Consider the following 25,203-nt stretch of genomic DNA (forward strand, 5'->3'; position numbering starts at 1 on the left):
CACCACTCTCACCATCACCACTACACTCAGCATCACAACTTCACTCAAAATCCCCACTACACTCACCATCATTACTACACTCAGCATCACGACTACACTGACCTTCACCACTACACTTAACATCACCACTATATTCAACATCAACACTACACTCAACATCACCACTATATTCAACATCAACACTACACTCACCGTCACCACTAATCAAATCAAATCAAATCAAATTTATGTGTATATCGCTTTTTACATCAGATGTTGTCACAAAGCAGCTTCACAGAATTCCAGAAAAGACAAAGTTTTAACAAGAATGTAAAAACCCCCCCGGTGGGCAAGCCAGGGGCAACAGTGGCAAGGAAAAACTCCCTCAGAACTGAGGAAGAAACCTTGGGAGGAATCAGGCTCACCAGGGGTGACCCATCCTCCTCTGGTCAGACTACCTACAGAGTTATTATATTACTAATATTAATAGCAGTAGTATTAGTAGTAGTAATAGCTATGAGTCTATGAAAACATCAGTGTAGGGTGGGCAGCTAGTCCAAGGTAGGTTGCGGTAGATGGGGTGTGGGCAGCTGGTCTGAAGTGGGTAGCAGGAGGGCTCTACAGTCAGTCGTCCTTCAGTGTCCGGCCGGACGTGTGGGCGGTTGTATACTTGGAATAAAAGGCAGGGAGAGGGAATTAGTTTTATTCTGTCTGTTTGTATGTACAGATTACAGAGTGTCTAATGACTTCAGCAGATCTGACTATGACAGCTTAACTAAAAGGAGAGAACCAGAAAGACACACAGACACGAGAGCACTCTGAAACGGTTTGGCATCCCTCCACTCCACCGTCCAGAGAGATATGTAGCCATGATCAGAGGCAAGAAGAAGATCATTAGTTATCTTAACTAGAGCCGTCTCAGTGCTGTGGTGTGGCCTGAATGCAGATTGGAATTTTTCATATATATGGTTCTTATGTAGATATGAACGAAGTTGTTGGGCCACAGCTTTTTCTAAGATCTTCGATATAAATGGCAAGTTAGAAATAGGCCTGTAATTAGTCAATATGCTAACAACAAGATTTGGTTTCTTGATCAGAGGTTTGATAACTGCTAGTTTAAAAGCTTTGGGAACAGACTAAGGGACAAGTTTACTGTAGTTAAAATAGGGTTTATAATGACTGGCAGCACCTCTAATTTTGAGGGAATTGCATCAAGTATGCAGGTTGTGCAATTTGCAGAGGAGATAATCTTCTCTAGCTCTAGCTGTGGGAGTGGGTAAAAAGTTTCCAGGCTCAGATGACAGCCAAGTTGGATTTAATACTGTGGGTTGAATTTGTTGTCTAATATTTTCACTTTTATTATTAAAGAAGTCCATAAAAACTTCACTGGTGAGAGTTGCTGTAATTTCTATACACTCACTATCACCACTACACTGTGGGGGGGGGGGAGAGGGAGAGAGAGAGGCACCTTCACCACTACATTCAGCGTCACTGAGAGAGAGAGAGAGAGAGAGAGAGAGAGAGAGAGAGAGACGCACCATCACCACTACACTCAGCATCACTGAGGGAGACAGATGGATGGAGAGAGAGGGAAAGAGAGAGAGAGAGAGAGAGAGAGAGAGAGAGAGAGAGAGAGACGCACCATCACCACTACACTCAGCATCACTGAGGGAGACAGATGGATGGAGAGAGAGGGAAAGAGAGAGAGAGAGAGAGAGAGCGAGAGAGAGCGAGCGAGCGAGAAAAACGCACCATCGTTACCACTACACTCACCATCACCACTACACTCAACATCACTGAGAGAGAGAGAGAATAAAGAGAGAAAGAGAGACGCACCATCGTCACCACTACACTCACTGTCAGTGAGAGAGAGTGAAAGAATAGAGATAGAGGGAGGGAGGGAGAGAGAGAGAGAGAGAGAGAGAGAGAGAGAGAGAGAGAGAGAGAGAGAGACGCACCATCACCACTACACTCACCATCACCACTACACTCAGCATCACTGAGGGAGACAGATGGATGGAGAGAGAGGGAAAGAGAGAGAGAGAGAGCGAGCGAGCGAGAAAAACGCACCATCGTTACCACTACACTCACCATCACCACTACACTCAACATCACTGAGAGAGAGAGAGAAAGAATAGAGAGAGTGAGAGAATAAAGAGAGAAAGAGAGACGCATCATCGTCACCACTACACTCACTGTCAGTGAGAGAGAGTGAAAGAATAGAGATAGAGGGAGAGAGAGAGTGAGAGAATAGAGACACACCATCATCAACACTACATTCAACATCAGAGAGAGAGAGAGAGAAAGTGAAAGAATAGAGATAGAGGGAGAGAGAGAGTGAGAATAAAGAGAGAGAAACGCACCATCATCACCACTACACTCACCATCACCACTACACTCAACATCACTGAGAGAGAGTGAAAGAATAGAGAGAGAGAGAGAGAGAGAGAGAGACTCACCATCATCACCACTAGACTCAACATCAGTGAGAGAGAGAGAGAGTGAAAGAATAGAGAGAGAGAGAGAGAGATGCACCATCATCACCACAACACAACATCAGAGATAGAGATAGAGGGAGAGAGTGAGAGAATAAAGCGAGAGAGTGAGAGACGAATTCTTAGTTGTGTCCTCTGCTTGTTCTTCCCTTTGGGACCTCACACAGGTGAATTAAATAAGGTGCTCATCTGAGGGATGAGGCGTGTCCATGATCCGTAGTGGTGCGGCTCTCATTAACTTTCATTACCTGTAACAACCTGTAAACACTTCTTCAGAGAGTCTCAGGTGTTCCTGTGGGAGGGGTGTGTGTGTTGGGGGGAGCAGACCCTGGTGTGCCCTGTTGTGTTTGAGTGTAATTTAATTAGAGGTGACTGAGGATCTGAGGCTGTAGGTGAAGACTTTACTCTGTCTTTACTCAAGTGCGTTACACCATATGTTGTGTGTGACGTCAGTGGAGAGGAGAATGATTTTGATTTCAACAGATCTTCAGGTTTGGCTGATTTCTTGGCAGATCTGTATGTTTGTTAGGAGAGTAACGATTCACAAAATTCCTCATTTGATTGATATGGTGCAGCGCTGTCTGTATTCAGCATTTATTTCCATACAGGAAAAATAAGGAACGGCTCATGTTCGTGTGTTATTGTTTACATTTTTCAGGAATGTCAGATCACCAAGTTAGAAATTAGAAACTTAGGCTCCATGTGGTCCCAGTGATGACATGGTGAGTGTTTCTCATTAGGAAGCCATCAAATGCATCTGGAGTCAGAACATCAGTTAAACCATCTATTACACTGTGACATCAGCCCAACAGGAAAACACACAATACCATTAGAGACTACTGGACACCAGCAGGGACTAGCAGAAACCTTTAATGGTTTTTATGATTTTTTTCACCAGCCACAAGCTAACATGTTAGGACCAAGCTAAAACACTAACCACAAGCTAGTGTTCTAGCTATGAGACAGTACAGTACACTGTGACTCAGTCTGATACAGTTCAGTACAGTATGAAACACTTTCATATAATATACAGAACAATACAAAATGATTCAGTATGATGAATGTAATGTATGACCGTACATTACGGTACAGTACACTGTGATACAATGTGATACAAATGAATACAATTTTATAAATTATGAAATATAATATCTGGAGTTTTGGAAACCACCCTTTGTTAGGAACAATTTATGTTGGGGGGCAGTCGTGGGCTGGTGGTTAGGGAACCAGCCTTGTTAACAGAACATCACTGGTTTGATCCCCTGAGCTGACTGTACGTGACTGAAGTGCCCTTGAGCCAACTACTAACTGGGTGTCGTGGATAGGGTTGCCCTAACCAGGTGTGCTCATTGCCCACTAGTGTGTATGTGGTGTTTCACTGCATGGATGGGTTAAAAAGTGGAGGTGAAATTTCCATTGATGAGCCATTAATAAGGGTCACTTAAGATTTAAGGTTTAATACAGTATGATGCACTGTAATGCATTTATAAGAAAATACATTTTCTGATGTGATAGAATGTAATACATATATGATTTGATACTGTATGATATGCTGCATTGTTACATTCGCAATATTCGTACGTGAACACTTTTATCAAAGCATGTTCAAACATTGCGGACATTGATATTTTTGTGAAACGTCCTAAATTTTATTGTGAGGTTTGAGAAGTTCAGACAGACTAAGAAGCTGCAGCAGTGCCATGATTACAGAACACAGTGATGTTTCTTCACTGCACTGAAGCCAGTTTATCAGGACTGATTACGGTCTGGGTGTAATTAAAATCACAGTTCAGAGTTTCTGTTGGTACTGACCGCCTTCCGCACTCGCTCACAAACATCACGCTTCTGATAAATCTCATTATTCAATCTTTATGTGTCTCAGAACACGATGTCTTTCTCTCAGCTTTCTTTAATAAGGACATGTGAAGGACGTTTTATTGAGTCTGATGTCATTTTAAAGCAATTAAAAACAAGCACTGCTCACTGCTGCTCATCTCACTCTGACTGGACTCATGTGATGCTGGCTGTCATGGTAACGTTTACACTAAGTGATACTCAACACAGGCGTGTAATTTAGGCTCTGAGTTGTTGTAGTGAGTGCAAATGGAGATGTTCCGAGTGTTGAGTAGAGTGAGGTATAAACACCCCATTCTCAGATTCAGTTGGATTGGAGAAAATCTCTGCATGTAATGTTGTAGTGTTGTAGAAGTACCTCACTGAGGGCCGCCCAACCCTGACCCCCCCCCCCTTCCCCCCACACTGGCCTCAGGGTTCTCTGGGGAACCAGTCTAACTGGTTAATTTGGCTGCTTAAATTGAGAGAGAGAACAGCGAGCTGAGTGTATGATTATGAGTCAGTGATGTCGGTTTGTGTCCCTCATATTCAGAATTCTGCCCTTTAAACAAACGCCAGACAGAACAGAGTCCATGCTGTGTGAAGACGTGAGAGTTAGGCAGGTCACAGTGATGACATCATGGGCTGATTTCTGAGAGGATCGCAGTGATGACATCATGGACTGACCATGGGTTTCTGAGAGGATCGCAGTGATGACATCATGGCCTCATTACGGGTTTCTGAGCGACACATGATTAGATAAATCATCCTGCTCCTTTGTGTTCCTGACTGGTTCTAAAATCTCTCTCTATTCTGTAGGAGTTTTATGAAAATACGAAGACTCTGTGGCAGGACGAGGGAGTGAGAGCGTGCTTCGAGAGATCCAACGAGTATCAGCTGATTGACTGCGCACAGTAGTGAGTACACACACACACACGCTCACACACACACAATCTCACACACGCGCACACACACACGCGCACACACACATGCTCTCACACACGCACACACACACACACACACACTCACACACTCACATGCACAGACACACTCTCTCACACATGCTGTCACACACAAACACACACACAAACTCTCACACTCATACACACACAAACTCACACACTCTCAGACACACACACACACACGCTCACACACACACAATCTCACACACGCGCACACACACGCGCACACACACATGCTCTCACACACGCACACACACTCGCACACACACACACACACACACTCAGACACACTCACACACACACACACTCACACACTCACATACACAGACACACTCTCACACACAAACACACACACAAACTCTCACACTCATACACACACAAACTCACACACTCTCAGACACACACACACACACACACTCACTCACACACACACATGCATGCACACACTCACACGCACAAACTCACACACACTCACACACACACTCTCACAAACACACACGCACACATTCAGACACACACACACACAGGCACACACACACACTCACACACACAAACTCACACACTCAACACACACAGTCTCACACACACACACAAACTCACACACTCAACACACACAGTCTCACACACACACACACACACACACACACTCACTCTCACTTGGGGCAGTCGTGGGCTGGAGGTTAGGGAACTGGCCCGGAAGGTTGCCGGTTCGATCCCCAGCACTGATAGTCCATGACTGAGGTGTCCATGAACAAGACACCTAACTCCCAACTGCTACCCGGGTGCTGTGAATAGGGCTGCCCACCTCTCCGGGCCAGTGTGCGCAATGCCCCCTAGTGTGTATGGGGTGTGTATGTGGTGTTTCACTTCATGGAGGGGTTAAATGCAGAGGTGAAATTTCCCCGTTTGTGGGATTAAAAAAATGTCACTTAACTCACACACTCTCACACACACTCTCACACACACACTCATACACACTTTCAAACACACACATTCACACACACACACACTCACACACACACACACACTCACACACACTCACACGCTCTCTCACACGTTCTCTCTCACACACTCTCACACACTCTCACACACACTCACACACACACAAACTCACACACATACACACACACACAATCAAACACAATGTAATCAGAGAGGTTCAGAGTGGTTTGGTGTGAAATGGTTCAGATGTCTTTACAGTGGTGGTGATAGGAACCAGGCGTCGCCATGACTAGAACACAAATATAGCTGGTGCCTCACAGCAAGAATGTCCTGGGTTCGATTCCCCAGCTGGGCGATCAGTGTCAGTTTGTATTTTTTTCCTGTGCAGGACAGTGGGAGACACCAAATTTCCCCTCAGTGTGTGTGAGTGTTTGTGTATGTTTGTGTGTCGGTTGTGTGATGGAAAGGTGGCCTGTCCACGGTGTTTCCTGCCTTCCACCAAGTGATTGCTGTGATAGGTTCAGCTCCACCCGACCCAGGAGGATAGGCAGCTTAGATAATGAGACAATGTTGCTGATGTTGGAAAATAGTGGAAAATCTGGAATAATCCGTTTTCTTTGGGGACTATTTTGCCGCACAGCGCCCTGCATGTCTCCCTCCACCATGAATGGGGTTGAAGTTCTCTAAACTATCATAAAACAGCGTCTCAGTCATCAGGCAGTGAATTCAGAACCATTTCATGGAGGAACTTTCTATGAGGAGCTTTTAGACGGGGAGGTTTGGTTCCTATCACCACCACTGTGAACAGTTCTGACTCGGTAAGTTTATCTAGAACAGAGAGCCGCTCTGTTTACATCTTAACCACTTAATTATTCAGACAGTTTTGGAGAAGTATTAGAGTTCTCTTTTATAATTTTTTAAGCACCTCGGTTCTCTGATGTCCCTCTGATGCTAGTTTTCTTCTTCGGTTTAAAATGATTATTAGTAATTTAGGGTGTTATTATTAGTGACAGTTATTATTAGTGACAGTCTGTAGTCTGGGATTTTTTTCCCGAGTGAAACCTGTTGTGTTTATAAAGAAGTTTAACTTTAATTGCTTAAGACTTTTATTAATTTTATTAATCAGTAGCGGACCAGAATATTTAAAAATGTTCATTTATTACACAGTACACTGTGTGTGTGTGAGAGAGAGAGAGAGAGAGAGAGAGAGAGAGAGAGAGAGAGAAACACTTGGCTGAGCAGGTTAGACCTGAAGTCCCCTCTCACTTATGTAAACAGACAGAGAAGAGAGAGAGAGAGAGAGAGAGAGAGAGAGAGAGAGAGAGATGATGATGGTGTTTTAAGGTTCAGAGAGAGAGAGAGAGATGATGATGGTGTTTTAAGGTTCAGAGAGAGAGAGAGAGAGAGAGAGAGCCCCTCTGTAATGCTCTTCCTGCTCACCCAGATTGGCATTTTTGCATTCCCAAGAATAAAATTCTGCAACTGACATTGCGCTCTACGCTTCTGAATGTACTTAAAACCCAGAATAAAAATTGCTTTTGTAAAAGCTGTACCAAAACAACTGAAAACAGATCCTACAAGACAGAACAGGGGGGTTAGTCTGGGACACTCCTTAAAACAATGAAAGACAGTTTCCCTCTCACCACAGTGGGGGCACTCCTGGCATATAGCTGGATTTAAAACAGAAATAAAAGCATTCACAGCCATGATGCCATGCAGAATCCTCCACTGCAGGTCACCATAGGTCTTCGTTAACGGTGGTTTATAAAAAGCTCTCCATGACGGTTTAACATCAACTCCTAAGGCAAGCTTGGCCCGCCAAGGTGTATCAACTCTTGCATTTGCCTTAGTTTTGTTTAGAACCATTACACAAGCTTTATAAAACTGTTTCCCAGTTGTTTGACCTAAAACCATACCACCAACATCAAGTGCCTGCAAAAGCTGGCCCTCACACTGACCGAGGTCAGGTGTGAGGCTCAGCTGTGGAAACAACTCCTCATCGTCATTACAGTTTTGTCTACGGTGTGGATGAAGCATGACGCGCTCTTCTTCTGTCAGTGCTGCATTCCATTTGCTCAGTAGCTGTGCCACAAACCAGGTGGATCTGATCTTTAGGCGTGCAGCTACTGAGTTCACATCCTTGAGATCAGGGCCTGCTAAGTCCACTAGATCTCCTAGAGTTGTCAGCCCATTGCAGCACAGTGTCCTTTCTATTGAAGGATTAGTTCCCCCTGTCACATCCAGAAGTGCACCTTTTATCAGAGGTTCTTTTAAAAGCCAGTATGTAGAGGTTGTGACCCTCTGCTGGGGTACTTTAAAGTAACTAAGCACCCTAAATAGTCCATGATAAAAAGGTGGCAGATTTGTTAGTGGTAGCTTCTTTGGATCCATTAAAAGCAAGGTTAAGTCCATGTTTAGATCACCCAGCCTCCAGAGTAAAACACAAGCCAGGGGCCTCCACACCAGGTTCCCTGGTCCAGTAAGAAGTCCTTGGAGGAACTGGAGACAGAAAGCTGCAACTCTGCCTGCCAGATGTATGAGTCCTTGTCCCCCCTCCACTTTGGACAAGAACAGCACACTCTGTGGGATCCAATGCAGCTTGTCCCAGAAGAAGTCCACCAGTGCAGCTTGAATACTGGACAGCAACCCTGGAGGGGGATCTAAACACACTAATCTGTGCCACAAAGATGATGCTGCCAAATTATTACAGATTAAGACACGTCCTCTGTAAGACAAATAAGGCAATAAAAAGGACCACCTACAGAGTCGACCTTTGACTTTTTCAAGGAGCCCTTCCCAGTTTTTTTGTTCTGTTTGCTGATCACCCAAAAACACCCTCAAATACTTTAAACCTTTGCTTACCCACTTCAACCCTTGTGGTAGTCTGGGTGCTCCACTTAACCAGTTTCCCACCAACAGAGCCTCACTTTTGCTCCAATTTATCTTGGCATAAGAAATTTTACCAAGCCTGTGTACAGTGCTGATTAAGTTGTCAACATCAGACTGATTCTTAGCAACCACAGTGACATCGTCAGCATAGGCAGTAAAATCTTTGAATTACAGTTTGGTACTCTAAAACCAGAGAGAACCTGTCTTAATCTGCGTAAAAGAGGTTCTATTGCCAATGCATACAACATGCCAGACAGACAACAGTCCTGCCTTATCCCCCTCTGAACTTTAAAAGGAGCGCTTAAACCACTGTTAACTTTCAGAATACTTTTAGCACAATACAAAGCCCTGATCTTGGCTATAAGACCTGGGCTGAACCCAAAAGCAGAGAGAGCTTTCCACAAATACTCATGCTCAACCCGGTCAAAAGCCTTTTCCTGATCCAAAGAAATATACCCAGTATCTAAACCCAGTAGTCTTGAGACGTCCAAAATATCTCGAATTAAAAAAAATATTGTCGAAAATCGACCTGCTTGGAATGCAGTAGGTCTGGTCAGGATGGATGACTTGTCCCATGACCTCCTTCAGTCTGACTGCCAGTACTTTTGAGAGCAGCTTATCACAGCAGAGCAACAAGACAGGTCTCCAGTTCTTGAGCTCATGAAGGTTACCCTTTTCAGGCAACAGGGTCAGCACAGCCCTTCTGCAGCTTGACGGCAGTCTCCCCTTAGCAAGGCTGTCTTTGAGGACTTCCAGAAAGTCCTCGCCAATCACTGGCCAAAATGACTTATAAATTTCTGCTGGGAGTCCATCAGTACCCGGTGCTTTCCCGCATTCCATGCTCTGCAGAGCATCGCTCAGCTCCGCCAGGGAGAGCTGCCTCTCAAGGCCCAAAGCGGAGTCTTCCACAAGCTTCGGAAGGCCGACAAAGAAACCTTTTTCCAGCTCTGGTTGCTCACTGTATTCAGAGGTGTAGAGCTCCCCATAAAACTTAGCTGCATGACTAAGAATCCCTGCAGGGTCTGAAAGTAGAGCTCCAGTCTCAGACCACAGGGTGCATATACACCTTCTTTGGCCATTCTTGCACTCCAGACTAAAGAAGAATTTGGACGGAGCGTTCATCTGTGCCACTTTCTGAAAGCGTGACCGGACCAGAGCCCCCTGTGCTTTTACCCCAAGCAGATGAGCAAGTGCCACTTTTTTAGTTTTGAGTGCCTCAATATCACCTTGATTTCCTGTGGACTCTGTCAAGTTTTGGAGTTCCACTATTTCTATCTCAAGACTCTTCATTGACCGGGATGTGTTAAATAGCCAATATGCGCTCATTGGCTTTATATGCCTCACACCCATTGTACAGAGAACTAACCTGTGGTCAGACAAGGCAAAATGGATTTGGCAATGTCTAAAAACACTAAGATGATGCTAAAAACAGTAAACTCTGTCGAGTCTTGCTAGAGAGATAAGGTTCTCGCTTGTATGTGCCCAGGTATACTGTTTTTGTTGGTCAGTTAGAAACCTCCAAATATCACAGAGCTCATGTGTGTTGATCAGCTGGACCAGCCATCTATGTGAAGAAACGTGCAGTTCTAAGTGATTCCTATCTGCACTGGACTCTGTGCAGTTAAAATCACCAGCTAAAACTAAATAATCATCACTGCTGCAGCCATCCAGCGTTTTACACAGAACATCTAAAAACAGCATCCTGTCCACCCCCACTGCAACTGCTGTTCAAAACTGGCACAAACTTTTAAAATTCTACCTGCCATTATATCCTCAACTTCAACCGACTGAGGAGCCCAGCTTTTAGCGAAGAGCAGTGCCACACCTCCACTTACAGAGCTTCTGTGACTGAGAAAGGCCCTCCCGTCGTATTCCCTCACCCAGTCTACAGCGTTCCGCTCATCACTGTGTGTTTCTTGGACAAACATTACATCAATATGTTTAAGCAACTCAAACAGTTGCGCTCTCTTGTTAGCATCTCTGGCCCCATTGACATTTAATGTCGTCACCTTGAACTTATCCATGTTAAAAAGAGAGTATAAAGACAACACAGCCAGCACTCCACACCACAGAAACCTGAGGGGATGTTCACGCCATCTCACTGCTGTCATCAGCTGGTGGTTTAGTTTGGTCACTATCTTCTTTAAGCGGAATATCTCCTGGTCAGTAAACCCCTCCTCCCCCGAGTTGTTCCGCAGATACTGTACTGACTGTACAAACCCGATGCGGTCAGGGAAGTGGTCTTCCACCCGCACCCCTTTAGCATGTTTCGTGCTCTCCAAAAAATCTCTTATCATTTTCAAAGTATAAATTTTCCTGGAGCCGCAAGTCTGTGAACATGACGAGATGTTGGAGTCAGATGAGTCGTTCTCAGCGTTGTCTGTCTCAGCGGCCGTAGCATTGTCCAGCTGTCCTGCGGCGCCTACAGCTTTCTTTATATTGCGGGTCTGATACTGACTGTGACTGACTTTTTTCCTTTTAGTGACTGGGGTTTTAAACACGAGGCGTGTGGGGTCATCGGGCATGGTCTGGTGGCGTCTAACACGAAATCAACTCTATCAGTAACCGTGTCTACCAGCGGATCAGTATCGTGTTCGTGTCCTCTGTCATTATTCAGCTCTTCCTCAGTTCTGCACTCACTCTGCCCAGTGTCCTCCTCCACAGTCACACTGCATCCTGCCCCATCGCTCTCCTTACCTCTGCTGTCGTGTTCGCTTCCCGCGGTTCCAGGCCTGCTTTCGGGCCCTGTCTCCTGTGCTCCTTCCCCGGCTCAGTCTCCTCCAGCCTCGGCGTGCTGCTAACCTCGGTGCGTGGAGCTGGGCCGGCCTCTCCGGGCAAGACCGGATAAGATGCCCGTCTCCTCCACAGCCAAAACATTTTATACTCTCTGTGTTGGCAAATAGCGTGTAATCAAAGTTATCGATTCTAAATTTAAAAGAAGCATTCATTTCATCTGCGTTGTCTTTTAGGATCATGAAAACATGCCGCCTAAAAGACACGACATGCTTCAGCAGCGGAGATTTGCAGCCAAGGGGGACCTTCTTAATCGGGGACATTATCTGTCCGAACCGGGATAACTCGCGTGATAATGCATTGTCTCTGATAAATGGTGGAACGTTAGACAAAGTGACTCTTTTGGAGGGGGTGATGAGTGGAAGAACACTAGTAAAGTGACCATCCAAGACTATAGCACGGTTAACAACGTCAGTGACCTTATCGACATCATTTAGAAACAGAACTATCGAGCCGTTCATTCTAGACACTGACAGGATGCTGTCGTGGCCCACAGCTTCCACTCTTTCACAGTGACATTAGTACCCGCAGCGATTTTAATACCATGTTGCTGACTTAACTGCTCAAACGCTGCTTTCTCCCGGGCTGCCATGGCATCCAGTGTGGGACGCCAGCCGCTGACCCCCACTAACCTCCTAAACCACCCAAACACCAGATTTTACTGTCACACACTAAAATGAAACCAGTAAGCAAAAGGCAATAGGAAAGTAAGAGAAAAGAGTGGGGAAACACACTCAGACCAGTCTGTACGTGCTCTCACACTCAGAGAGAGAGTGAGAGAGAGAGAGAGATGATGGTGTTTTAAGGCTCAGAGAGAGAGAGAGAAAGAGTGAGAGAGAAGGAGAGAGAGAAGGAGAGAAAGTGAAGGAGAGAGAGAGATGGTGTTTTCAGGCTCAGAGAGAGAGAGGGAGAGAGAGAAGGAGAGAGAGTGAAGGAGAGAGAGATGGTGTTTTCAGGCTCAGAGAGAGAGAGATATGATGGTGTTTTAAGGATGAGAGAGAGAGGAGAGGGAGACAGAGAGAGAGGGAGAAATTGTGTTTTCAGGCTCAGAGAGAGAGAGAGATGATGTTGTTTTAAGGCACAGAGAGAGAGAGAGAGATGATGGTGTTTTCAGGCTCAGAGAGAGAGAGCGAGAGAGATGGTGTTTTCAGGCTCAGAGAGAGAGAGATGATGGTGTTTTCAGGCTCAGAGAGAGAGAGATGATGGTGTTTTCAGGCTCAGAGAGAGAGAGCGAGAGAGATGGTGTTTTCAGGCTCAGAGAGAGAGAGATGATGGTGTTTTAAGGCTCAGAGAGAAAGAGGGAGAGAGAAAGAGAGAGAGAGATGGTGTTTTCAGGCTGAGAGAGAGAGAGAGAGGGAGGGAGAGAGAGAGAGAGAGAGAGAGAGATGGTGTTTTCAGGCTCAGAGAGAGAGAGAGAGAGAGAGATGGTGTTTTCAGGCTGAGAGAGAGAGAGATGATGGTGTTTTAAGTCTCAGAGAGAGAGAGAGAGAGAGAGAGAGAGAGAGAGAGAGAGAGGGAGGGAGAGAGAGATGGTGTTTTAAGCCTCAGAGAGAGAGAGAGATGATGGTGTTTTAAGCCTCAGAGAGAGAGAGAAGGAGAGAGAGAGATGATGGTGTTTAAGCCTCAGAGAGAGAGAGAGAGAGAATGGTGTTTTAAGCCTCAGAGAGAGAGAAGGAGAGAGAGAGATGGTGTTTTCAGGCTGAGAGAGAGAGAGAGAGGGAGGGAGAGAGAGAGAGATGGTGTTTTCAGGCTGAGAGAGAGAGAGAGAGAGAGAGATGGTGTTTTCAGGCTCAGAGAGAGAGAGAGAGAGAGAGAGATGATGGTGTTTTAAGGCTCAGAGAGAGAGAGAGAGAGGGAGGGAGAGAGAGAGAGATGGTGTTTTCAGGCTCAGAGAGAGAGAGAGAGGGAGGGAGAGAGAGAGAGATGGTGTTTTCAGGCTGAGAGAGAGAGAGAGAGAGAGATGGTGTTTTCAGGCTCAGAGAGAGAGAGAGATGGTGTTTTCAGGCTCAGAGAGCGAGATGATGGTGTTTTAAGGCTCAGAGAGAGAGAGAAGGAGAGAGAGATGATGGTGTTTTAAGTCTCAGAGAGAGAGAGGGAGGGAGAGAGAGAGATGATGGTGTTTTAAGTCTCAGAGAGAGAGAGGGAGGGAGAGAGAGAGATGATGGTGTTTTAAGTCTCAGAGAGAGAGAGGGAGGGAGAGAGAGAGAGAAAGAGAGAGATGGTGTTTTCAGGCTCAGAGAGAGAGAGAGAAGGAGAGAGAGAGAGATGATGGTGTTTTAAGCCTCAGAGAGAGAGAGGGAGGGAGAGAGAGAGATGATGGTGTTTTAAGGCTCAGAGAGAGAGAGGGAGGGAGAGAGAGAGAGAAAGAGAGAGATGGTGTTTTCAGGCTCAGAGAGAGAGAGAGAAGGAGAGAGAGAGAGATGATGGTGTTTTAAGCCTCAGAGAGAGAGAGAAGGAGAGAGAGATGATGGTGTTTTAAGTCTCAGAGAGAGAGAGGGAGGGAGAGAGAGAGATGATGGTGTTTTAAGCCTCAGAGAGAGAGAGAAGGAGAGAGAGATGATGGTGTTTTAAGTCTCAGAGAGAGAGAGGGAGGGAGAGAGAGAGATGATGGTGTTTTAAGGCTCAGAGAGAGAGAGGGAGGGAGAGAGAGAGAGAAAGAGAGACATGGTGTTTTCAGGCTCAGAGAGAGAGAGAGAAGGAGAGAGAGAGAGATGATGGTGTTTTAAGGCTCAGAGAGCGGGAGAGAGAGAGAGAGAGATGGTGTTTTCAGGCTCAGAGAGAGAGAGAGAGAGATGATGGTGTTTTAAGGCTCAGAGAGCGAGAGAGAGAGAGAGATGATGGTGTTTTCAGGCTCAGAGAGAGAGAGAGAGAGATGATGGTGTTTTAAGGCTCAGAGAGCGAGAGAGAGAGAGAGAGAGAGAGAGAGATGGTGTTTTCAGGCTCAGAGAGAGAGAGAGAGAGAGAGATGATGGTGTTTTAAGGCTCAGAGAGCGAGAGAGAGAGAGAGAGAGAGAGAGAGATGGTGTTTTCAGGCTCAGAGAGAGAGAGAGAGAGAGAGAGAGAGAGAGAGAGAGAGATGATGGTGTTTTAAGGTTCAGAGAGAGAGAGATGATGGTGTTTTAAGGCTCAGAGAGAGAGAGAGAGAGAGAGAGATGATAGTGTTTTAAGGTTCAGAGAGAGAGAGAGAGAGAGAGAGAGATGATAGTGTTTTAAGGTTCAGAGAGAGGGAGAGAGAGAGAGAGAGAGAGAGAGAGAGAGAGAGAGAGAGAGAGAGATGATGGTGTTTTAAGACTCAGAGAGAGAGAGAGAGATGATGGTGTTTTAAGACTCAGAGAGAGAGAGAGACAGAGAGATGATAGTGTTTTAAGGTTCAGAGAGAGAGAGAGAGAGGGAGAGAGAGACAAAGAGAGATGATGGTGTTTTAAGGCTCAGAGAGAGAGAGAGAGAGAGAGAGAGAGAGAGAGAGAGAGAGATGATAGTGTTTTAAGGTTCAGAGAGAGAGAGAGAGAGAGAGAGAGAGAGAGAGAGAGAGAGAGAGATGATGGTGTTTTAAGACTCAGAGAGAGACAGGTGTAAGGTTTAAGAGTGTAAGGTTTAGGACAGTAAGATTTAGGGCAGTAAGGTTTAGGAATACCAGATTTAGGGGAGTAAGGTTTAGGAGTGTAGGGTTTTTAGGAGTGTAAGGTTTTGGAGTGTAAGGTTTAGTAGAATAAGGTTAGGGAGTGCAAGGTTTAGGAGAGCAACGTTTAGGGGAGTAAGGTTTAGGGGAGTAAGGTTTAGGAGAGCAAGGTTTAGGGGAGTAAGGTTCTGGAGTGCAAGTTTTAGGAGAATAAGGTTTAGGAATGCAAGGTTTAGGGGAGTAAGGTTTAGGAATGCAAGGTTTAAGTAAGGTTTAAGAGAGTAAGGTTTAGGGGAGTAAGTTTCATGAGTGTAAGGTTTAGGGGAGTAAGGTCTAGGAGAGTAAGGTTTAGGGAAATAAGGTTCTGGAGTGTAAGGTTTAGGAGAATAAGGTTTCAGAGTGCAAGGTCTAGGAAAGTAAGGTTTTGGGGAGTAAGGTTTAGGAGATTAAGGTTTAGGGGCAGTCGTGGGGTGGAGGTTAGGGAACCAGCCCTGTGACCGGAAGGTTGCCAGTTCGATCCCCTTGGCTGACAGTCCATGACTGAAGTATGTTTGAGCAAGGCACCTAACCTCCAACTGCTCCCTGGGCGCCATGGATAGGGCTACCCACTGCTCCCTAGTGTGTGTGTTCACTAGTGTGTATGTGGTGTTTCACTGCACGGATGGGTTAAATGCAGAGGTCTAATTTCACAGTGTGGAAACACAGTGACAAATGGTTGTAAATTCTAAGTTTAATGACTGTAAGGTTTAGGAGAGTAAGTTTTAGGGGACTAAGGTTTAGGAGAGTAACGTTTATGAGTGTAAGGTTTAGGAGAGTAAGGTTTTAGTTTTCAAGGCTTAGGAGAGTAAGGTTTCAGAGAATCTCTCTCTCTCTCTCTCTCTCTCTCTCTCTCTCTCTCTCTCTCTCTCTATGTCTCTCTTTCTGTACTCTCGATTCTTCTCTGTATACTGTCTCTCTCTCTCTCTCTCTCTGCAACTCATCTTCTTTTCTCTGTCTTTCTTTCTGTCTGTCTGTCTTTCCTGTCTCTCTATTTTGCTTCCTTTCTCTCTATACTTTCTCCATCTTTCTCTCTTTTTATTCTTTTTCTAACCTGTGTCTCTGTCTCTCTCTCTTACTCTCTTTTCTCTGCACATTGTCATTTTTTTTCCTCTCCTCCCTCTTCTCTCAAAGCCAAACCTGTTTTTCCCATCTCTCTCCTCCCTCTCCCCCCCCCCCCTTTTCTCACTATCCCCCTCTTCCTTCTATCTCTCTCCCTCCTTCCCTCTTTCTCTCCCTCTGTCTCTCTCTGTCCCTTTCTCTCTCTCTCCCTCTATCTCTCTGTCTCTTTTTCTCTCTCCTTCTCTCTCAGTCTCTCTCTCTCTCTTTCTCGCTCTCTCTCTCTCTTTCCCTGCACCCTCTCTCTCTCTCTCACTCTCTCTGTCTCTCTCCCTCTGTCTCTCTCTCACTCTCTCTGTCTCTCTCCCTCTGTCTCTCTCTCACTCTATCACTCCCTGCACCCTCTCTCTCTCTCTGTCTCTCTCTTTCTCTCTTTCTCTCTGTCTCTCTCCCTGCACCCTCTCTCTCTCTCTGTCTCTCTCTCTCTCTGTCTCTCTCTCTCTCTCTCTCTCTCTCTCTCTCTGGCCTCTCTCCAGTCACACAAGATTTGGAGCTGATAGTCTATTTATAGCACCTGTGGTTCTGTCGCTATGACAACCGAGCTGGAGGCCAGGGCGCCAGGGAGCTATTTTTGGAGCGCCGCTGTAATGTCAGACACAGCCTTCTCTCTCTTTTCTTTCTTTCTCCGGCGCTCCCTCTCTCCTCTCCTCTCCTCTTCTCTCCTCTCCTCTCTGTGTCAGTGAAGCAGATTTTCAGTGATAATCGAGATCTGCATTCTGTCAAAATCTAAATCAGATTTTGCTGTTTTGTTAGTTTTAATCTGTTTCATTTTAATGTTGTTGCCCTGTAAACAGGTTTATGTTAGCAGTTGACTTAATATGTTAAGTCAATGTTAACTGGAATGTTAACCAGGTGAGCTGTAACATTAACATCTACTTTACAATACAGCTCATCTAGTTGATGTAACATAGCAACTAATCTTTAAGTATAGTGAACCTGTGTGCGTGTATGGTGAACATGTATTTAGATATAGTGAGCATGTCTGTAAGTATGATCAGAATGTTTTTAGGAGGGGTTAGCATGTCTTCAGGTTTGGTGCACATTTCTTTAGGTATGGTGCACGGCTAAGTATGGTAAACATATCTGTAAGTATGATAAACCTGTCTTAAGTGAACATTTTTTTGTATGGTGAAGATGTCTAAGTATAGTGAATGCATCTAAATATAGTGAATGTGTCTGTGGAACATGTCTAAGTATGGTGAACTTGTCTTTCATTGTGGTGGACCTGTCTTCAGGTATGGCGTGCATATCTGTAAGTGTGGTGAACATGTCTTTAGGTACAATGAACATGTCTGTAGGTATGGTGAATGTGTCTAGGTATGGTGAACATGTCTTTAGGTATGGTAAACGTGTCTTTAGGTATGGTGAATATATCTTCAAATATGGTGAACATGTCTTTAGGTATGGTGAACGTGTCTCGGTATGGGGAACACGTCTTTAGGTATGGTGAATGTGTCTTTAGGTATGGTAAACATGTCTTCAAATATAGTGAACATGCCTTTAGGTATGGTAAATATGTCCTTAGGTATGGTGAACATGTCTTCAAATATAGTGAACATATCTTTAGGTATGTTGAACATACCTTTAGGTATGGTGAATGTGTCTTTAGGTACAGTGAACATGTCTCTAGGTATGGTGAACGTGCCTTTAAGTATAGTGAACATGTCTTTAGGTATGGTGAACGTGCCTTTAAGTATAGTGAATGTGTCTTTAGGTATGGTGAACGTGTCTTTAGGTATGGTGAACATATCTTCAAATATAGTGAATATGTCTTTAGGTGTGGTGAACGTGACTTTAGGTATGGTGAACATGTCTTTAGGTATGGTGAATATGTCTTTAGGTTTAGTGAGCATATCTTTAAATATATTGAACATGTCTTTAGGTATGGTGAACATGTCTTCAAATATAGTGAACATGTCTTCAAATATAGTGAACATGTCTTTAGGTATGGTGAACGTGTCTTTAGGTATGGTAAACGTGTCTTTAGGTATGGTGAACATGTCTTTAGATACGGTGAATATGTCTTTAGGTATGGTAAATATGTCTTTAGGTGTGGTGAACATGTCTTTAGGTATGGTGAATATGTATTTAGGTATGGTGAACATGTCTAGGTATGGTGAATGTGTCTTTAGGTTTAGTGAAGATGTCTTCAAATATAGTGAACATGTCTTTAAATATAGTGAACATGTCTTTAGTTATGGTGAACATGTCTTTAGTTATGGTGAACATGTCTTTAGGTGTGGTGAACATGTCTTTAGTTATGGTGAACATGTCTTTAGATATGGTGAATGTCTTTAGGTGTGGTGAACATGTCTTGAACTATAGTGAACATGTCTTTAGGTATGGTGAATGTGTCTTAAGGTATGGTGAACATGTCTTTAGGTATGGTGAACGTGTCTTTAGGTACAGTGAACATGTCTCTAGGTATGGCGAATGTGCCTTTAAGTATAGTGAACATGTCTTTAGGTATGGTGAACGTGTCTTTAGGTATGGTGAATGTGACTTTAGGTATGGTGAATGTGACTTTAGGTATGGTGAACATGTCTTTAGGTATGGTGAATATGTCTTTAGATATGGTGAACATGTCTTAAGGTATGGTAAATATGTCTTTAGATATGGTGAACGTGTCTTTATATATGGTGAACGTGTCTTTAGGTATGGTGAATGTGTCTAGGTATGGTAAACACGTCTTTAGGTATGGTGAAATATGTCTTTAGGTATGGTGAATATGCCTTTAGGTTTAGTGAGCATGTCTTTAATTATAGTGAACATGTCTAGGTATGGTGAATACGTCTTTAGGTTTAGTGAACATGCCTTTAAATATAGTGAACATGTCTTTAGGTGTGGTGAACGTGTCTTTAGGTATGGTGAACATGTCTTTAGGTATGGTGAATATGTCTTTAGGTATGGTGAATATGTCTTTAGGTATGGTGAACATGTCTTTAGGTTTGGTGAATATGTTCTGTTTGGTGCGGCTCTGTTGAATTTGACTGTGTTAGTGTTGGAGTTTTAGAGAACAGGTTTAGGTGTTCTGGGTAGGTGCTCCTGTGTTCTGCTGATCTGCGTGTTGAAGTGAGAATACAGAGAGGCCTGAGTTGTTGTCGTCTGACCAACAGACAGTCTATTATTGGCCAACTCTATTAATAGAGAGAAAGGCTATAATTGAGATACTGCGTTGGACACAACAACACTGGGCACTCAGCTGGCCTGTCTCTCCAATTGTCTGTCTGTCTGTCTGTCTGTCTGTCTGTCTGTCTCTGTCTATCTGTGTGACTCTTTCTGTCTTTCTGCATTGAACAGATTCTGGAAATCTCTGCAGTATTTATTTATTCGCACTGACTGTTTATAACTTAATTCCTAGATTAACTAAATTCTTACTTTTTACTTTATTCTGACCTTTGAACTGATATTACATTTTAATTGTGAATTCCAACAAATGCAAAATATAGAAATAAATTAGTTTTATACATTTTGCTGAACAATATTTTATTATATTAAACTATTAAGTCAAAGATGCATTCACTGGATACACCACTGTGCACTGCACATACCATTGCATGTACCACTGTGTCCACTGCATTCAATCGATATGCCACTATGTTTGCTGTGTTCACTATGCCATAATCCTCCATTGTACTCAGTGCAGGCAGGTGCTTTAACTTTGACAGACACACAATTTCTGTTTATTTCTAAGTCTTTCACACACACTCGCACACACACACACACACACACACACACACACACACACACACACACACACACACACACACACACTCACACACACACACACAGTTCAATGTGTTTGTGTGTGTGTGTGTGTGTGTGTGTGTGTGTGTGTGTGTGTGTGTGTGTGTGTGTGTGTGTGTGTGAGTGTCTATGTTTTTGTGAGTGTATGTGTGTATCTGCAGTCCGGCTGTCACATTTCAACCCTCTGTGTCACATTCTTACTACATACCTGTGTCTCTCTCTCTCTCTGTCTTTCTCTATGTTTCTCCCTTTTTGTCCAGTCTCTTCCTTTCTTTCTCCCTCTCCCTCTCTCTCCTTCCTTTCTCTCTCTCCCCCCCCTTTTCTCACTATCCCCCTCTTCCTTCTATCTCTCTTCTTACTCTCTCTGTCTTTCCTTCCCTCTCTTTCTCTCCCTGTCTCTCTCTGTCTCCCCGTCTCTCTTTCTCTCTCTCTCTCTCTCTCTCCCCCTGCACCCTCTCTCTCTCTCTCTCTCTCTCTCTGTATTATCTCTCTCTATCTGTCTTTGTATTCTCTCTCTCTGTCTGTCTGTATTCTCTCTCTCTCTGTCTCTGTATTCTCTCTCTCTGTCTGTATTCTCTCTCTCTCTGTCTCTTTTTCTCTCTCCTCTCTCTCTGTCTCTGTCTCTCTTTTTCTCTCTCCTTCTCTCTCTCTCTCTCTCTCTCTCTCTCTCTTTCTGTCTCTGTATTCTCTGTCTGTATTCTCTCTCTTTCTCTCTCTCTGTCTCTCTTTCTCTCTCTCTCTCTCTGTCTCTTTCTCTCTCTTTCTCTCTCTCTGTCTCTCTTTTTCTCTCTCTCTCTCTCTCTCTCTCTCTCTGTCTCACATGACTGTGAGGTACAGTATTGCTAAAGCATCACAACAGTAGAAGTGAACAACAAAAACAGTAATGAACACAGAATAAGATGAGGGAAAAATAACATCAATAATCACATTATTATAATCACAATATGAGTATTATTATTATTTATTATTATTATTTTTATCACTGTTTATAATTCTAACCACACAAATACAAATTAGTCAACTAATGACAGTTGGGGGTCAATGGAGTGGGGGTATGGAGGGTAAGTGGAGTGAGGGTATAGAGGGTGAGGGTAAGTGGAGTGGGGGTATGGAGGGTGAGGGTAAGTGGAGTGGGGGTATGGAGAGTGAGGGTAAGTGGAGTGGGGGTATGGAGAGTGAGGGTAAGTGGAGTGGGGGTATGGAGAGTGAGGGTAAGTGGAGTGGGGGTATGGAGAGTGAGGGTAAGTGGAGTGAGGGTATAGAGGGTGAGGGTAAGTGGAGTGGGGGTATGGAGGGTGAGGGTAAGTGGAGTGGGGGTATGGAGAGTGAGGGTAAGTGGAGTGGGGGTATGGAGGGTGAGGGTAAGTGGAGTAGGGGTATGGGGAGTGAGGGTAAGTGAAGTGGGGGCATGGAGGGTGAGGGTAAGTGGAGTGAGGGTATGGAGAATGAGGGTAACTGGAGTGGGGGTATAGAGGGTGAGGGTAAGTGAAGTGGGGGCACAGAGGGTGAGGATAAGTGGAGTGAGGGTATGGAGGGTGAGGGTAAGTGGAGTGGGGGTATGGGTGGTGAGGGTAAGTAAAGTAGGGGTATGGAGGGTGAGGGTATGGGAGGTGAGGGTAAGTGGAGTGGGGGTATGGGTGGTGAGGGTAAGTGGAGTGGGGGTATGGAGGGTGAGGGTAAGTGGAGTAGGGGTATGGGGAGTGAGGGTAAGTGAAGTGGGGGCATGGAGGGTGAGGGTAAGTGGAGTGAGGGTATGGAGAGTGAGGGTAACTGGAGTGGGGGTATAGAGGGTGAGGGTAAGTGAAGTGGGGGCACGGAGGGTGAGGATAATTGGAGTGAGGGTATGGAGGGTGAGGGTAAGTGGAGTGGGGGTATGGGAGGTGAGGGTAAGTGGAGTGGGGGTATGGGAGGTGAGGGTAAGTGGAGTGGGGGTATGGGTGGTGAGGGTAAGTGGAGTGGGGGTATGGGAGGTGAGGGTAAGTGGAGTGGGGGTATGGGAGGTGAGGGTAAGTGGAGTGGGGGTATGGGTGGTGAGGGTAAGTGGAGTGGGGGTATGGAGGGTGAGGGTAAGTGGAGTAGGGGTATGGGGAGTGAGGGTAAGTGAAGTGGGGGCATGGAGGGTGAGGGTAAGTGGAGTGAGGGTATGGAGAGTGAGGGTAACTGGAGTGGGGGTATAGAGGGTGAGGGTAAGTGAAGTGGGGGCACGGAGGGTGAGGATAAGTGGAGTGAGGGTATGGAGGGTGAGGGTAAGTGGAGTGGGGGTATGGGAGGTGAGGGTAAGTGGAGTGGGGGTATGGGAGGTGAGGGTAAGTGGAGTGGGGGTATGGGTGGTGAGGGTAAGTAGAGTTGGGGTATGTGGGGTCAGGAGGGTGTGGTTTATGGGGGGGTGTCAGGCGGTGGCATGTTATGTATCTGGCAGCGATTTCTCAGATTCTGTACATTTCTCAAATGATGAATGACTTTGTTGAATTTGTTTGTGTAAATTTCCCTCGTTTGTTTATATTTTTCACAGTGAAGTCTCTTTCTCTCTCTCTCTCTCTCTCTCTCTCTCTCCCTCTCTCTCTCTCTCTCTCTCTCCCTCTGTCTCTCTCTCTCTCTCTCTCTCTCTCTCTCTCTCCCTCTCTCTCTCTCTCTCTCTCTCTCTCTCTCTCCCTCTGTCTCTCTCTCTCTCTCTCTCTCTCTCTCTCTCTCTCTCTCCCTCTCTCGCTGTCTCTCTCTCTCTCTCCCTCTGTCTCTCTTGCTGTCTCTCTCCCTCTTTCTCTGTCTCTCTCTCTCTCTCACGCTCTCTCTCACTCTGATCTGTGATTCAGTCAGTCAGTCATTGATCTTCAGCACAGAGCTGCTCCTCCTGCTGTCTGTATGTGGAACTGCAACTATCATTGTTATTTAATGGCGACCGTTTTTTGTGTTGATCTCAAATGAAATTTTAGTTGATTTAAAAATATGTTCCTCTTCTCGGGAAGATATTTTAAGCTGTCCCCTGGCATGGTCTGTAGTATTGATCACAGAAATACTGATACTAACTAAGCTCAATATTCTGGGTGGATGGAAACATGATATAAAATAATCTAATAATCCTCTGACCTTAAAGATTTTCTTGATTTTATTTTTAATCTGAAATTATTAATGAACTCTTTTTGCCTCTTTCAGTTTCCTGGATAAGATTGACACCATAAAGCAGAGTGACTATACGCCTACTGATCAGGTAAAGCCCAACTTTTTATTATTATTATTATTATTATTATTATTATTACATACTGGATGTGTGAAGCCATGAAATCTATTTGTTTCTCCTCTGTTTGAAGGACTTGTTGAGGTGCAGAGTTCTGACTTCGGGGATCTTTGAGACGAGGTTTCAGGTGGACAAAGTGAATTTTCAGTGAGTAAACAAAACGCCGTTAATTATTTCCCCAGTTCTCTTTTCTGTCACTCAGAGCTTTTTCAGCACAGCCACTTTCTCACAATTAAAAGTGTTCCTGGCTGCAGCTTCACCAACTTGGCGTTAGCATAGCAATAACACATATAGAAATCTGTCTAGAGTGTTGAATAATAATAAACAGTCGAATAAAACAGCTGCTGATGCAGTTTGAAAATGTAATTCTTTCAAATTGCAGTTTTGATAGAAAAACAGTCAGTTGTTGACCTGCTGTCCATCTGGGCCTCCGCGCGAGAGCCTAAAGCCGTGAGACGTTACCCAGTGAACAGTTTTCACATTGAAATGTAATTCCTCAGACAAGTGTGACGTTGTTGCACAGCATAGTGGGAACGCTGTTAAGTTCCTTTATGTTGTGCCTGGAACTCCATGGAATGTTGCCGAAATGTGAACGTACGGTCATATTAGCAGCGTCGCGGCTTGATGAGGCTGTGACAGCATTAGACAACAGAACAGCGCCGCCTGCTGACAGTGCTGTAAGAAAGAAGATGAGGTTATTGTTATTATTATTATTATTATTCTTTAATAATACCTTTTATCTTTCTTTTAACTCAGAAAGAAATCGAGAGGGACTCCTTTTTAATGTAGCTGAGCATTTACAACATTAAAGTGATTGAAAAAGAAATTAAAATTAAAAACGTGTTGTTGGCATCAAATTCAAAATGGGCAAATATTTTTCAGAAAACAGTGAAATTTCTGTTTCAACATTTGATTTGTTGTCATTGTACTATTTTCAGTAAAACACAGAGTTTAAATTGTTTGCACATCATTGTTTTGTTTGTATTTACATTGTGCATGGCGTCCCAACTTTTTGGGAAATGAGGTTGTAGAATTTACTCAGGTTAATCTAAAATAACCAGAACTACATAAACAAATGAGCAGAAAACCAGACGAGATAAATGACACAAGAATTAAGACAACAGTTGAGATTTGATGAAGAAGGAGAAATTAAAAATAAAACCAGGATAACAAACACAGTAATAAGATTTCTACACAAAAGGATAAATAAGCAAAAGAATTAACTAATTAATTAATTAAAGGATCAAAAATGTAATAAAATAAATACATAAATAAATAAAAACCGTAATAGAACTGAGATAAAGTATAATAAAATAAGATTATTTGGGAGAAAATGTACATTAAAAAAAATGTATTAAATAAAAAGGTTAAACTAAACTCAGCTAAAACAGTTCCAGGCCGTCTGACAGTGATCAGAGATTAAACGTTTTAAATGAGTGTCGCCAGCGAGCGAGATATAGAGACTCTATATTATTGTTGTTGTTGTTGTTGTTGTTGTTGTTGTGATCTAGTTAGTGAAGCTCAGGTGTGAAATCAGGTGTGCTGTGATGATGTCAG

At 44.2% G+C, this 25,203-nt stretch overlaps 1 protein-coding gene across 2 annotated transcripts in view; it reads left to right on the forward strand.

Annotated features, from left to right (window-relative positions):
- Positions 1–25,203, forward strand: part of gnas (GNAS complex locus) — a 64,840-nt gene that overhangs the window by 34,440 nt on the left and 5,197 nt on the right. For both annotated transcript variants that reach the window (XM_037535058.1, XM_037535059.1), the window contains exons 5-7: positions 5,127–5,224; positions 23,565–23,619; positions 23,720–23,793. In XM_037535058.1, the coding sequence (XP_037390955.1) occupies positions 5,127–5,224; positions 23,565–23,619; positions 23,720–23,793 (227 nt within the window). The remainder of the gene's footprint in view (positions 1–5,126; positions 5,225–23,564; positions 23,620–23,719; positions 23,794–25,203) is intronic.

Source organism: Pygocentrus nattereri, chromosome 26 (genome assembly GCF_015220715.1).
Source record: "Pygocentrus nattereri isolate fPygNat1 chromosome 26, fPygNat1.pri, whole genome shotgun sequence".
Classification (NCBI taxonomy): domain Eukaryota; kingdom Metazoa; phylum Chordata; class Actinopteri; order Characiformes; family Serrasalmidae; genus Pygocentrus; species Pygocentrus nattereri.